Source organism: Phoenix dactylifera, chromosome 16, assembly GCF_009389715.1.
Source record: "Phoenix dactylifera cultivar Barhee BC4 chromosome 16, palm_55x_up_171113_PBpolish2nd_filt_p, whole genome shotgun sequence".
Lineage (NCBI taxonomy): Eukaryota > Viridiplantae > Streptophyta > Magnoliopsida > Arecales > Arecaceae > Phoenix > Phoenix dactylifera.
The window spans coordinates 3,972,281-3,988,559 of NC_052407.1; the positions used below are offsets into that span (position 1 = coordinate 3,972,281).

Sequence of the window (16,279 nt, forward strand, 5' to 3'; positions counted from 1 at the left end):
TATATACCAATTTCTAGTACAATCAAAATTATTGTTGAAAATATTTTGCTTATATTTTTATGTTATAATGTTATTATAAAGGAATAATTTACTAAAATAAAATTAGAAAATTGAAAAGAACTAGTCTGGATCGAGGCATGTATTATATACACTACCCTAAGAACGTGATTTACTACATATCTGCCTTTAGATACCCAGATGAAAAAGAAAACTTGAAAGAAAGCTTGGGGGAAGAGAAAAGAAAAAAAAGAGAAAAAACTCGTCTCGAAAAGCAGAGTAGTAATATGGATTAAATTATTAGATACACTTGTCTCGTGACCGATAAAACACTGCATTTTTGAAGCATACTATGTTTTGAAAATATGGCATCCCATTCAGAAACTAATTAATATTCTTATGCGAAGAGTCCTAATTTTTCTGAAAGAATCGTCAATTTTAAAATATTTAAACCATCAAAATTCTAAGAGATAAAGGCTTATTTATTTATTTTTTTAAAAAATAATTTTTTTAAATTTAAAACTCCAACAAAAATTACCATCGAAGGACTTTTTAGCCGGTCGGCCGCTATTGAGACATTTTCAAAGCCTCGGTCCCCGTGGTCCACGTTTACCTCATGCGGTGGTACTTTCGACAAACTTTATAAGAACTCCTCGGTTGTGATCCTTCTGTCGTACTAATTAACGCAATGGCCCTCGTACCAAATTGCAGCTTCTGCTTCTTTTCCTCAAGAAGAAGATCTGGAGTCTATACTCCTCTCGCCAACCAACTTCCAAAGGCTGCTCGTCCCAGCCTCACTTCTCCGGCGCTTACTCCTTCCACAAACCAAGCCCTGAAGACTTCTCTCGGCCCCTCTTCTCCGGCGCTCGGGATCTCCGAAACCTTCTCCAATTTGAAGAAGCAAGGGAAAGTAAGCCTATGGATCTATTGGCCTTCATCTCATTTTCTTATGAATGTCTTTGTAACTCCATGATTCTAGAGCGTAGTATAGAGATTTCTCAATGACTAATTCTAGGGGTTTTTCATGTTTCTCCTTCCACGTACGTTGCACCAGGGTTGAATACTAAGTTGGCAAGCCTGGATATGTTGGCTTGAGGAGTTCGTGTGTGTGTGCATGCGCCTCTTTGCCAATTTTCTTTTGCTATATATTTGTTTTTCATTCTGTGAAACTTTTGCTAAAAACGACACCCTCGCATCCTGTGAACCAGATCTCCTCATTGTTTGGTGGAATTATTTCTCCACATGAATGCCCGAAATATAGGGAGGGAAGCATCGCGGACCCAATAAAAAATCCACAGGAACCTCAAAAGTGATTTATAGTTCAGTCAACGTCGTTTACATGAGCACCAATTCCTTGATAAGTAATTTGGTACGCGGTACCGGTGGAGCGGCGTGTAATGTTTAATATCCAATTCCTCTCCCATCGGTGCCCCAACACAACCCTTTGTTGAGAGTTCGCATTCTTTTCTTCTTCTTCTTCTTCTTCTTCTTCGCTAAAGCAGATGAATCATACCAGACGAATACATACAGATGCACCTAATAAAATTAAAAAATAAAATATCTCAGAGTGCCAAGGGCAACTTTCCATCTCCAGCCTACAGGGTACTATCCGAATGACTGGCTACATAAGCAGTCACCCAGTCCGCAGCCCCATTAGCTTCAGAATTTGCATTCTTTACGTATAATATTTTCACCGTAGAATACAGTACCATCATAAATAACCACTACATGATTTGTTTTTAGGATGGACAAGTTTTATTCATTTTTGAAGTATGTTGTGATGAACAAGCATCGTCCATCTAAAATATGAATGATGTGGCGGCTATCTGCGCTCTACTATTAAAAGTCGGACTATAGATAATTCCATTTTTATTTTAGGCGGATGCAGATGTTAAAAAAAAAAACAAAACATAAGTGGTGTATTTGGTGTACCGGAGGTTAAAAAATTAGTCAATAGAATTTTTTATTAAAGTATGGATTAGTCATTAATTCCAAAAAAAATCATATGCCATGCCACATAGCATTAGAGAATTATGTAGATGGGTATAAAAAATAAAGTTTTTTTATATGAATACCCTTCTAAATATTGAATTTTATATGAATACCCTCCCAAAATTGATATTAGCATGTATATCGTGGTAAAACACTTGTTTTACTATTTTATCTTGTTTTTTATCCTTATTTTTGCATATATACTCACGCCATTTAATGTTGTTAAAAAATTAACCGTTTCAAATTAAAATGACTAAAATATTTTTAATAGGTAGGCATACAAAGAAAACTTTTATAAGGTGATCGCGATGGAGAACAAAAAATAACTTTAATATTTTATTTTATTTTTAATTAAAATACAGATGACTTTTATTAACTGTGTTAAAAAAACTGTTATATTATGAGTATTTATGTATAAATAATATTTCATGAAAACGGGAATCTTCACATAAATTTAATTTTTTAGTAGGATATACATAAAAAAATTCTAAAAATTATAAGATGAGGGCGGTCCTTGCGCGTTAGCATCATTCTGGTGCCGAAGGGATGGATTGGTGCACCTTTTGCGCGAAAGAATCCAAATCCGATCGCTTTGCGATTTGTGCAGTAGATAAATAAAGAAGTTAAGGGTGCTTGAAGCTCTGTACAGGGCGCGATCCAACGATTGATGTCACGAAAGAAAAGCAATCATTCTCTTTTTTTTTTTTTTTTTGCTAAAGCGGGTATTTCATACAACACGGGTACAAATACACCCAATAGAGTCAGAAAACAAAAGGTCCCGAAGTTCTCCGGACATCTCTCTCTCTCCAGACCATAGGGTGCCTCCTGAGTGGCTCGCAACATATGCCGCCACCCAGTCGGCCGCCCCATTGGCCTCACGGTATGCATGCATGGCTCGGAATGTAACACACTCCCTCGCCATCTCAAAAATGTCGAATAGTAAGGGGTGGACCCCCCCATAACTGCTTGAGCCCTTTCGGACCCAGCTGATCACAGTAGCCGAATCTCCCTCTAAAAGGATAGACCTCCCCTGAAGCACTCGCCGCGCGTAACACATGCCCATCCAAGCCGCCCGCAGCTCTGCCCCAGGTACCGAAGTGTCAAAAAATTGGCAGCCCCCCGCTGCCACTGCGCCAGAGCTCGGCCCCCTGATGACGAATCCTGCCCCTCCTCTCCTACCTCCATCCAAAACTGAGCCATCAAAATTGACCTTGAGGAAACTCGGGGGTGGGGGCTTCCAGGTAAAGAATACCCTATGTGGAGCAGCCGAAGCAGTGTGGGGGCCCCAGATGTCCCGAGCTGTCAAAGGTCTATGGGCTAGGTCTACATGTGTGATCTCTGCTGCCTGAGCTCGAGCCCGCTCCATCACGAACCGAACCCAAAGAGAGAATCTTTCATGTGAGAGACACAATCCGAACCCCAAAGAGAGAATCTTTCTTGCACGCACTGGGTGTTAAAAAATTCGTACAAAAAGATCATAATCTCTGACTTGATCGTCTTCTCCATCGATGGAAGACAAAGTAGAGGCCGGTTGGTTGGTCGGAGACATGGTGGGCACCACGGTGTCGTCCGGCTTCGAGTCTTACGGATGGAAGGAAGAAGATAATGGATAGTTAGAATCCCCTGCCCCCCCCCCCCCCCCCCCCCCCCCCCAAGAGGAAGCGAGCAATGTGCGGACCCAACAGCTGGGGTCCTGGGCTTTCAATTTTCAGGCATTGTCCTACGCTAATTTTCAGGTTTTGTCCTACGCTTTTGTCAATAAGCTCGCTTTTCCTCTTCGACACGGCTCTTGATTCACTCCTTACAGTTAATGTAAAAAAGGGGACTTTGACCTCACCACGGATTCAACCCCGTCTTCCTATCCTAGCTCTGCTCGCTGTAAGAGTGTTTAACCTCATACAAAGTTTTCCCTCATTTTGTTTCTTTAACAAAATGTGGAGTGAGTTAACTACGATTCTCTCTCTCTCTAAAAAAAAAAAAGAAAAATCCACTTTGGGTGCAATGTCATCTAAGGCAGCAAACTGGGACCCAACCCATCTCCTTATTCAACCTGCGGTAAGCAAGTCTGGATTTTGGCTAAACGGATTCAGCCCATAAACAAATCAATCCGTTCAAACCATTTAATATTTGGGGTAAATTTGAATTTCAAATATTTAACCAGTTTAACCCATTTAACTTATTTAATATTCAAATCGGGTTGAGTCAGCTAACCCATTTAAGGTCTATTTAATCCATTTAAAATCTGCTTAACTTGTTTCTGCCCTATTTAACCCAATCCATTTAATCTATTTAATCTGTTAAAAATCTACTTAATTTATTTAACCTGTTTAACTTGACTTAATCTATTTAATAAATAGATTGTGGGGATTAGATCGAGTTACCAGTTTAATAAACAGTTCTTATTTGGATCTGAATTTTTGACATGTTTAATAAATTGATCGAATTCGAATTGATGAATTTTTAATCCGACAAGCATCCAACCTGACCTGTATCCAACTTGACCTGCCCCGATCGCCACCTCAATTCATCACTGATTTAGTAACAATGCTTTTTACGCCACGCTCTTGGGGGGGTAATGACAAGTGAATTCTTTTATGATGCTACATAATATTAGAATTAGCATGTGGATGCTTGAAACGAACTTACTGATATATTTGAGTGGAAGAAATGCAAAGTAATAATCTTTTTTTGAGGATTTTCTTTGGGAAATGAAAATGATAAAGGTAGCTGATTTTTTTATTTTGTAACTTACTTAGAATTAGAATTTGTTCCAACTGCTTAGGTTGCATTTATACCTTACATTACCGCTGGCGATCCTGATCTAGCGACGACAGCAAGAGCACTGAAACTGCTTGATCATTGGGGTGCGGATATAATTGAGTTGGGCTTGCCCTACAGCGATCCTGTTGCAGATGGTCCTGTAATTCAGGTTACTACTCTGACTTCTCTTCATTTTCTTTACCAGAACAACATTTTTCAATCACTTTTCTTATATGTTTATATTTCTTAGAAGTTTATTGTTCAGTGAATCCTGTTCACCAACATTTTTTTCCAAAAATTCTTCGAAAGGGAGAATATCTAAGGGGCTATCTGGTATTATTGTTGTTTTTGTGTTTTTGTTTCTCCACGGATTAGTAAAATGCCACATCGAGATAGATGTTGAAAATAGCATTTGCACAAAACTTCTTCTATTCCTTGCTTTTATTTTCATTTTCATTTTTTTAAAAGTATTAAATCTTTGCTACCGTAAAATCTAAAGATTTTACAAACAATTTCAAAAATAGAAGATTTTCATAGTACATGTTGTTCAGTTCATTTTTTTGTCTTGGATTTTTTTTTGAAAACAAAAAACAGAAAACAAAAGCAATAATATCAAATGGGCCCTAGTGGGTGAACTATTAGTTCACTTTTCCTTGATTCGAATTTTTTTCATTACCATGAACCTTATTGTTTCATTCATATGATCTTTTGTAGGCTTCTAGTAAACGGGCCTTAGCAAACGGGACTAACCCCCGTGCTGTCTTTTCCATGTTAAAGGAGGTAAATGTCCTCACAACAAAATAACTGTTTATTATGTTAAGTTATGAAGGTTGCTGACTTATGTTCCGCCCTTTATTGTTAGTATTATTATCAGCTGTCCAAACTAGCCATCAGAGAACTTGATTGGCCAAAGTGTCTCATAACCTTAAAATCTGATCTTATTATGAGTTGTTAGCTGTTGTCAAATTACTTAGTCTTTGAACTGTGTTAGAGTTTAAGACTATTATAATTTAGAACAATGGATTGACTTTGTCCATGATTCTTTTAAAAATTCAAAATGGATTCAAAGTAATTACAACCCTTTCAAAACTCATCTCTTTGATTTCGACTTATCATAGTTGTAGTTGTTCATGGCTTGACTGCTAGAAATCAAGAGACTTATGGAGAGAGGAATATATGATGACTTGGCAATAGGAAAAAATTGCATCCAATACTACTATAGTCAGGTTACTTAAATATCATAACTTACCTTTGCTTATAAGAAAATATCTCGTATGTCCTTAAAGAAAGTTAAACATAGTTTCCATTTGATTATGATTAAATGATCTATAGACATGCATTCAGTTCTCAAACCGCATCTGATACAATAATGGGGGAAGAAAGAGTTCTTAGTTTGCAATGGAATAATTGGTCGAAAATTTATCACATATCAAAAGCTTTTGATTAAAATACCATACAAACTTTTATGAAAGCGCATTTTGTGTAGTCATGATATGTTTGAGTATTTACTGAACTATTTCTTGATTTATTTCCTTCTTTAATTTTTATCCCCTAATAATGTTTCTGAATTTTGTCGGGTGATTGCTGAATCTTGAAAGAATGGATTTTAGATCATACCATTTTAGTTATGGCAAAATTTTATGAAGTCCTGCACAAAATGCTCCTATAATTCAAAAAAAGAGATGTCGTGAATGAGTTATAAAGTTTAAAATCTTCATAACATCATAATAAATCTGAATCTCAGATAGAACTATGAGGGACTATATAATAGCTGTTTATCATGTTTTGATTCATCCTGTTTCACCAATCATCTTGTTGTTCATCATTGCTAAACGAGGTTAAATTTCATAATGCCTGAAGGCAAAATTTTTCTAAAAAAACATTTTGTTGAAATCTTCTGTTTGTTGTTTGTTTTCTATCAAAATACAACTATCAAAGTTAAATATATAGCCAGGGTCTACTTCAGAAGATTTGGATAACTATGTGATGTAATCAGTGCATTTTGTTCTTCAAGAAAGTAAATATTTGAAGATGGTCTGAAAATCAGCAAGATAAAAACCAGATGTATAGAATAAATTCTGATAAAAAGAGAAAAGGAAATAAGATTTTTATCAAAATTGATCAAGAAATGCAGTATCAATAATATAGGCCCATTATACAAAAGAATGGAGAAATAGTTGAAGATGGAACTGGCAGACATTGATCTAGCTGAATCAGGTGGAGAAAATTGAGTGTTCCACAATCAATGAATCCTTGGCAACATTAGGGAAAACTTTATAAGAAGATGAGGCCTGAATGTTGTATTCTTTGGAGTGGGGCAATAAAACGTGTCTAACTAAACAATGTGCACCAAAAATGATAATTTTCAGGTGGTGTGTGGTGAAACTAGAAAAGATAGTTTGAGAGTTGAGTGCATTGCAGGATACTTAGGAGTGCTACTAGTAGAGGAGAACGTGATAGTTGAGAAGGTGTGGACATGCAACAAAGATTTAAGGAAGCTCTGATTAGGAGATGTATTTGAATCTGCATTGAAGATCTAAAACAGAATGAAAGACCTAGACTAACATAGATAAAGGTTGGGAGAAAGATTTTGGAAAAGCTTGAAATAACTCTGAGGGTTGCTCTTAACAGGTATTTTTGGGGGAGTGATAAACTTGACCCCAAATAGTTGGGACAGGGCAAAGTGGTTATGGTTGCCATATTTTTATGAGTACTGTGACTTTTCATCTGGTTTCATGTTTCATTATCAACCAGGAATTTATCACTTGGAAAACAAGCTCATTCTGCTACATGCCTACTTGCTAAAATCTCCAAAAATCTTCATCTAAAGTGGACTTTTCATGTTCCTTAAATGATGTTTGTTAGCAGAGGAGGACTCCAGTCACCATTGGATTAAGTTCTCCCACTTTAATTACATCTTGAAGACTGGAACTTCTCTCTGTCATTCCTTTTCTTTTAATCATAATTTTCTATAATATTTTGGCAGGTAGTCCCTCAATTATCTTGTCCGATTGCAATATTTTCATATTACAATCTAATATTCGTGCATAATATGGACTGGTTCCTGTCTGCCTTAAAAGATTGTGGCGTACAAGGTAATGCATGATTTGGATTGAAATTTTCACATCAAAATATAAATTTTATGACTAACTGTTACCTAGTCTGATTTACCATGAATATTTCCTTTTTTCTAGTAATGATTTTCAAGATATAAGAACATATACTACTTGGCATCCGGTATCCAAACGGGATTTAGTATTCAGCTACAAGATTGCATGATAGCTTACTATATGAAATTTCTCTTTCATGGTATTCATTATACATAACCTTTCAGAAAGAGATTATAGATAATATTCCCATTAACATGATGTTGAGCTAATTCTGTGCATGCTAGTTAGAGTTTCATGAAGAGATATAATATTTATGTATTTATTCTTTTCAAAAATTATAACTAAAAAGCCTTATCACTCTTTCAACTAAAATGTGGTCTTGTTTCACCTTATGTTTGAATAAGTTTCTTTTTTAAGAAGAATTTGATTTTCTTTATTTCATATGTGAGACCTCTATCTTGAAAACTATTATCCAAAAAAAGTCAATTCTGATAACCATAGGATATCATTACATGATAGTAAGGTTTGCCATCTCGATACTGGACCCTATACCGGTGCCGCACTAGCACAGTGTTGGTACGGTACAATATGGAGTTTTTTTGACGTATCGAGTGTCAATATGCCACTCGTATTGGATACCGGTACCAAACCGGTATGGTACGGTATGTCCGTACTTCTCGGTCTGGGACAGTACGGCATACCTTGCATAATAGTGTCCAATACTAGTATTAGATGATAAAGATGGTGATGCAAAAACACCTAACATATATTAAATAAATGCTAAAATTGAGCTTACACTGGATTCCACTACCAAGAGTTAAACTAGGGAACTCTGATGCATTTCAAGCATGTTTTAGTCAGTTATGCTGATTATACATGTTATCCCAGATTTCCATGTCTAGACTGAAAGATAGATTTTTGTAAATTTCATGGACGTATATAATAGAGGTCGTCTTAATTGTGACAACTATCGGAAATTCACATCAAGACCACATGAATTTGCAGAAAATATGAATTAGCAGAAGCACAAGGGCTATACGTAATCAGGTCAAGATAATGCCAAGAAAAGCAATCTCTATGTCCATTTGATGATGAGACCATCCGAAGAAGGCACTCAATATGAAGATACTGAAAGATACAAAGAAAAGTATTCTTCCCATTGATTTTTTTAAGAGACCAACTGAACCCAAAAATTGCAACAATAGCATGCACTATATTCATCATTCAGCTTGTAGGTTTCTCAATACTTATTGCCATTCTCATTGCTGAGCCTATGAGTAAAAGAGTTCCAAACTAATCAACAACTAATCATGGTGAGCCTCAACTTTGTATTATCTACTTCCTGTTGATTGGAACCCATATTTCTAAGTTGAAAGATACAGAATGATTAGCACCAGTTTCAAACACCTGGAGTCAGCACCACTCTATCTAGGAAATCCACATCTTTACAAAAGTATACCATTGAGTTGAGAGTAGAAGGCTATATATAGTCTTAGTGACTCATGATTAAAACATTGAGAAATGTAAATCAGGCTAAATTTGTAAAAATAATCATCTATTGGAAACAGCTAGAGAGTAAAAGTGCTTCTCGATGAATTAATTTAACTTCACAGAAATTCCAGCTTTGAGCAATTCTGGATGTGTTCCAAGTTCTCTAGATTCTAGATCCAATGAAAGTGGTCTCTTATACCCTATTCTTCCTGGTTAGTTTCTTCTGAATCTTTCTTAGTATTGTTATGGTTGCTGATGACAGCTGATGCTACAGAAAGCCAAACCAACTCAAATCTCACTTAACTGTGAGGTAGGGACCGATGACTGGATTACAGCATCCCTATCACTTACATCAATTTGGCATAGATAGTGCCACTAAGTCAATTATATGAATAGTTACCTTCCCAGAATGTGGTGGGAAAGAATTAGGCCATGGGGTACATCGACATCAGATCATATTGGTTATGATCAGATCCTGGTGCTCTCTACTTCTGCATCCTGTTTCTGCTGATTTCTTAATGGATATCCAAGCTTTGACACTCCCTGAGGTTGAGTATTTAATCGTAGCCTTTGTTGTGGCCTTTATTTTGTCATCAGCTTCTAACTCTGCATCAGACATTTTTGCTTCAAATATGAAAAACATGTTAATCAATTTACATATTAAAGGCGGTGGTTATATGGAAAGGCATGTGTTGTTTTTATCCAAAACCTCCAAAGCTATTCATGTGAAGAATAAGCCTACTTGTGTTAATTGATTGTATGCATTAGAATAATCTCTGCAAGGTGTCTTTACCAGATTTATTGATGAAACTTTATCATTTTACTAAACTTATTCTCAATATTCAATTAAAGCTTTGAAGTTAACAGAAATTCCAGCTTATCATCAGTTACTATTTTGTTGTCCTTTTGAAAGCTTAGTGAATGACCACCACTATTTTGCAGGTCTTATTGTACCAGACCTTCCCCTCGAAGAGAGTGCAAGTTTGAGAAAAGAGGCCACTAGGAAGAATGTTGATTTAGTAGGTCCTTTCATCCTGCATCTGTTTCTTATTATATATATTTATATATATATATATATATATATATATATATGGTTCTGGACAAGGTCCGCCGTACCGGTCCGGATCGGCGTACCGGTGGCCGGCCGGACCGGTACGGTACCGGTACCGTACCGGTCCGGACCACTTTCTTTCCCATCAAAAAAAAAAAAAAAACCACAGCGAGGCGCTGTGGTTTCCCCCCCCCCCAAAAAAAAACACCGTACCGGTGCGAACCGGCCGGTTCGCACCGGTACGAGGCCGGTACCAAGCGGTACCGGCCGGTACGGTCTCCGTACCGGCCGGTTCACAGAAGAAAACCGGAAATACCGGTTTTCATCTGTGTCCGGTACCGGTCAGGGACCGGACCGGTACGTACCGGCCCGTACCGGCCGGTACGGACCGGTACGGCATTCCTTGGTTCTGGAGATGAAATACTTGACAGAATTATGGAGATCAATTTACTCATCCATTTCTCTCAAAAAATTTACCTGTTTATTAAGAAGAAAACTAACACTTAATGGGAAGAACAAATAATTGGTGATGTTACACTTCAATCAGAAATGAATTCCTCAGTAGTAATCTGTTCTATGCATTGGTGTATTAGTGAATTAGACTGTTCATATATACTACATAGTGTATTTTGTCAGAATCACCAGAATGCATAGTTATTTTTCTCTTAATCTCTATAAATATTATTCTGATTTATGTTTGAATATGATTTTCATGCATAAAAGGTTCAGCTTACTACACCTACTACTGAAAAACATAGAATGAAAGCAATTGCTGAAGCTTCAGAAGGATTTGTGTACCTTGTAAGTTTTTTCATCAGTAAACCTAATTATTTATCTTTTATGGTTTAGATTACACTATCCTATTAGATGCAAAAATTGATTTTTGATGTCATCTTTAGTGGTGATATAATCCATTTCATATTGCCATATCTCATGTCACTATCTAGCTCAAGATTATATCATTCAGCATATGTTTTTAAAGCAGCCCTACTCATGTCACTAGCTAGCTCAAGATTATATCATTCAGCATACGTTTTTAAAGCAGCCCTAACCATGCTTTCTTTGCATTTGATTTACCCGATCATATCATTTTCTCCTGTTGTTCTCAAGTACTTATTTGTTAGTACCAGCATTTGTTGAAACATAAAAGCCATAAGATTCATAATGCAGCTATAATTTGCTTGCCTGCAAGGGGATGGTCAACTGCTTTCTTGTAATTCAATTTATTAGGTCCTAACTTTTATTCCTGAATAACTGCCTTACTAGTACTAACTTTAGTTATTAAAAACCTTATGGTGTCTAAAAATATTATTTTCTTGTATCATTGTTTGGTTGAGGCAAGAAGTATTACACAAAAGCAGTGGCACAACTACTTCTAACCTGCCCAACTGCTCTTGTCAAATTGCAGGGCAGTCATTACAAATACATTTAAAAGATTTTTCAATTTACCTTATGGAAAATAAATTCTGACAAGTGTGATGACCTTGAAACTCTATTTAAAGCACATGGCACCTATTGAAGATTATGTAGGAAATCGAGAAAGATGATTTGGAATGGAGAAAGTAAAGAAATAATTATTGACTAATATTGAAAAAAACCATTTCAAAATAACAAAATCTATCACATGTTTCCAATTCCTAACCAGCCTTAACATAATTAACTTGAGCATTTAATGTAATAAAGCTATATATGAGATGTTTGTAACAAGGCTTTTGTGGTTATGCTTAGGGTGTAGCTTCTAATCTGATCCATATGTTCCGCACTAAATCTTAAATGGAGTAAAAAATCTTGCACAAAGGAAAGCTGGATATGTGAGGATCCGTGCGGACATGTGTTTAGTTCCACATCGATTATTCGCTGGATAGATCTTGGAAACTTATACAGAATCAAGGAACCCAAATAATACCCTCCGGCTAGTCATTTTGGGTGAGGTCCTAGGTTGTTACAAATGGTATCAGAGCGGACCCAGCCTATAACCTATGTGGACTAGGGGACACTGCAACATGGTTCTATTGGGGCTGACCACAGGCTGATCGTGGTGTTTGTGATTAAATTTGAATGGATTTGAACCCTTAGTCTGACGAGGACGTCAGAGCTTGAAAGGGGGGAATATGTGAGGACCTGTGCGGGCATATGTTTAGTCCCATATCGGTTATTTGCTGGGTAGATATTGGGTACTTATGTAGGATCAACGAATCCAAATAATACCTTCCGGCTAGCCATTTTGGGTGATGTCCTGGGTTGTTACATTATATGTTTTACTTCACATCATCTTTTCTGGGTATCTAGAGGAAACTTCTTGTCTGAAGTCCTAATAGTTCAACTAACTTAGTGCGTTATGATCTCAGGTCCTAGTTCTCTCCTTTGGGTGCTATGATGTTTTGGCTATCGAAATTCTGTGAAACGATGGGCTGTGAGGATCAAGAAATATAAAATAGTATCGTGCAAACACTTGAAATTAATGAGAAAGTAATCAAGACCAACAAAGTAAGAAGAAAACAATGTTTCTTGGCTCTAATAGAAACCGGCTATTTAGGAAAGTTTTCTTTTAGAATAGTGATATGGAAAAATTTTAGGGTGAAGTGAGAGAGAACTGCTTTTGGCATTTGGGCTTTGCTAGAAAAGATTAAGAGGTGGTTCCGGATTTAGGTTGAAAGATTAAAAAAGAACAGGAAAGCAGCAAAAAGGATTTAATGCAGGTATGTGATGAGACCAGATTATTTTTTTTTTGTTTGAAGAATTCCACTTCGAAATAATTGAGCAAGGATGGTATAAGACTTGTTGCTAGTATTTTTGTTCATATTAATCTATCTATTAGAATTTTTAATTGACTATTGATATGTTTCAATAGGTGAGCTCTGTTGGAGTTACTGGTGCACGTCCTTCTGTGAATCTGCAAGTACAATTTCTCTTAGAGGAAATTAAAGAGGTTTGCTTCTCCCTGTGTCTTAGTTTCTAAATTATTATCTTACATGAAATTGGAAAAAGAATATATTTAGTATCACATGATCTTTCCCAAGTGTTCTTTTCACTTAGATGTTTGCAAATTGCAGGATTGCTAGATTTAACAATATAGTTATTTTTCTGCTGATAGCTGTTAGCTCGACTGGTTTTTGTTCATCTCTCTGTAGGAGAGGTCTCAGTTTTAAACCTCTGTGGTGGTGAACAACCACCATGTTTCTAAACATATTAACAAAAACAAAGAAAGAGAGAAAGAAAAGGAAAAGTATAGCCATTTTTCCTCCTAGACCTATGGTACACTTTGAGTGCATACAACTAATTTATTATGTCGAGCATTGAATATTGATGAAGATTATTATAGGCTGGACCATTTCTGATTCTAAGAGAGATTTTCATTTCTTTTCAGGTGACCACAAAACCTGTCGCAGTTGGCTTTGGCATATCAAAACCAGAACATGTTAGACAGGTTAGTCATTCTTAAACAACTGAACTTAAATGCACTTGCTGATTTGTTTCTGAGATTGAGTTGAACAAATATTGCAGCTTTCATTATGGGGAGCTGATGGCGTGATCGTGGGTAGCGCCATTGTTAAGCTATTAGGAGAAGCCAATTCTACTGAAGAAGGATTGAAGCATGTTGAGTCCTTTATGACATCCTTAAAAGAAGCACTCCCCTAAGTCAGCTATCATTTGTATGAGGACTGATAAAAAGTCACTGATATTTCTTAGCGTTGGTTGGTTTGTTAGTAAAAGATAGCTGTCAATTGGAATGGTAACTTGGCACTAGTCAGTCCGAGGGGGAGTATGTGTACAAGAAGGGTCATCATCTTTCAGGAGAAGATCCTATGTCAATGATTGTGAATTGAATTTATCTCCTGAATGTTTTTCATAGCAAGGATGTTAGAAGTCCTTTCTTTTTAAATAAGTAAAAATTTATTGAAAGGAAGGCTGTTAGAAGGCTACTGGTAGTTGTATCCATGTAAGTTTCATTGCATCTACTAATTTCCTAATTATTCAGTGTGAAACATGGGTTGATTATGTTGCCTATTTTGCCTAGAAACTGCTATATTTTTATTTTATAAAAGTATTATAAAGGAATAATCTACTAGAATAAAATCAGAAAATTGAAAAGAGCTTGCGTGGCTCGAGGCGTGTGATATATTCTAAGATTGTGATTCACCCTCTATGTGCGGGTTTGCAGCGATACTCCTCTAACAAACACGATCGCTGGAGAGGCTTGACCTGATCAATTGTTTCAGATGCCAAAAAAAGGAGAGAAAAGATAAAAAGCAGAAAGTTGAAGAATGGAAGAACTATGTCCGTGGAAGAAACGATTTGCGATAGCGTCGCGGCAGCACCGCGGCCGCTAGGAACAGCCGCTGCTCATGCTTAACCACCGCGAGAATTGTGGCAGTGAACGAGCCGCCCTCCTTTAGAAAACCCACTATAAAAACCCCTCATCCCTCTGCCATTGATCCACTATCGAGCTTTCTTCTCCCTCTCCTCCCTCCTCCTCCTTCGGTGGTTGGCGTGCCACCCCGGCCAAGCATCACCACCCGAGATCTCTCTTCCTTGTTTTTTTTCCTATTTCAAGATCCACCTTGTTGCCAGAAGTGCCGCCGACGCCGCCAGCCCCCCGGACTCGCTACCCTTGGTTCTGGTCCTTCCTCTCCGCCACTTGCTGGTGAGCTCCTCTTCTCCTTGTTCTTCTATTCTTAGATAATCCAAGTTGGACCCAAACCAAGAGCTCTCTCGGTCTTCCTCCCCGTTGGCCCCCGTAGCGGCCGTCGACAACCACTGCAGTCAGGTGGCCGTCGACCTCCGACCATCCGGGCCTGACTACCACTGGGCTCTTTCCCTCTTCCTTCTCCTTTTTCCCTTCCTCCTTGTTCCTGAACGAAATGGGATGAAGAACGCCTCTCATGGGCCAAGTTGGGCTGAGTTTGGGCCTTATTGGGCCGTACCCATTGTGGGCCAAATTTGAGCCCACTTCAGTCATCTTGGGCCCTGTTGTGCCATACCCATTGTGGGCCAAATTTGGGCCCAGTTTAGTCATTTTGGCCCTATTGGGTCGTGTCCATCGTGGGCCGAGTTCGGGCCTTGTTTATCTTGTTAGATTATGTCTATTGTGGGGTCGTATACCTTTTGGGCCTTGTTCATTTTGTTGGGCCGTATCCATCATGGGCCGAGTTTAGGCCATGTTCACTATGTTGGGGCCTTATCCATTGTGGATCGTATTTATTTTAGGCCCTGTTCACCCTGTTGGGCCGTGCCCATTGTGGGCCGAGTTTGGGCCTTGTTCATCCTGTTGGGCCACGTTCAATGTGGTCGTATTTCTTTTGGGCCGTGTTGGGCCCTGTTCATCCCTTTTGGGATGTACCCATTTTGGGCCCTATGCATCTATCGTGGGCCGTATTCGTTTTGGGTCTTGTTCATCCATTGTAGGCCCTGTTCATCCATTATGGACCGAGCCCGTTTATTTTGGGCCAAGAGAAAAAAAGAGAAGAAAAACCCTCTTTGTCTCTCTCTACTTGATTCGTGGACCAGATACATTAATTGATCCAGGACAACCCAAGCCAAATCTCCCAGATCTCTCTTTTGCTATTTTGATCGAACCAGATTGAATAGGCCAAGTCTCTGATTGGACCTAACCATGTGGATTAGGCTCGAAACTAAGTAGATCAGGCCCAAAATATCAACTAGTCTTAGATCATGTATCATTTTCTCTCTCTAGGCAAGCCCACATTCAGACTAGATCTAGACTCTTCTCCTTATGGTCGACCTGAACTACTCGGACCGGGCTCAAAATCAGGATCAGACCAAATCCAGACTCAAGCTAAGATTCTCTCTCCTCTCCTTTTTCTCTCTCTAGACGTGCTCGAGGATCCCAGTGCAAGCTTGTTCTTCTTGTTGCTCG

General features: G+C 37.9%; 1 protein-coding gene across 1 annotated transcript; it reads left to right on the forward strand.

Annotated features, from left to right (window-relative positions):
* Nucleotides 1-685: 685 nt before the first annotated feature.
* On the forward strand, nucleotides 686-14,387 carry LOC113461676 (tryptophan synthase alpha chain-like). The gene is made up of 9 exons (XM_039114660.1): nucleotides 686-907; nucleotides 4,772-4,918; nucleotides 5,464-5,529; nucleotides 7,736-7,844; nucleotides 10,293-10,369; nucleotides 11,125-11,202; nucleotides 13,253-13,330; nucleotides 13,769-13,828; nucleotides 13,906-14,387. Exons 1-9 carry the CDS (start codon nucleotides 686-688, stop codon nucleotides 14,038-14,040), a joined length of 972 nt encoding a protein of 323 aa, XP_038970588.1. The 3' UTR covers nucleotides 14,041-14,387.
* The last annotated feature ends 1,892 nt before the right edge of the window (nucleotides 14,388-16,279 follow it).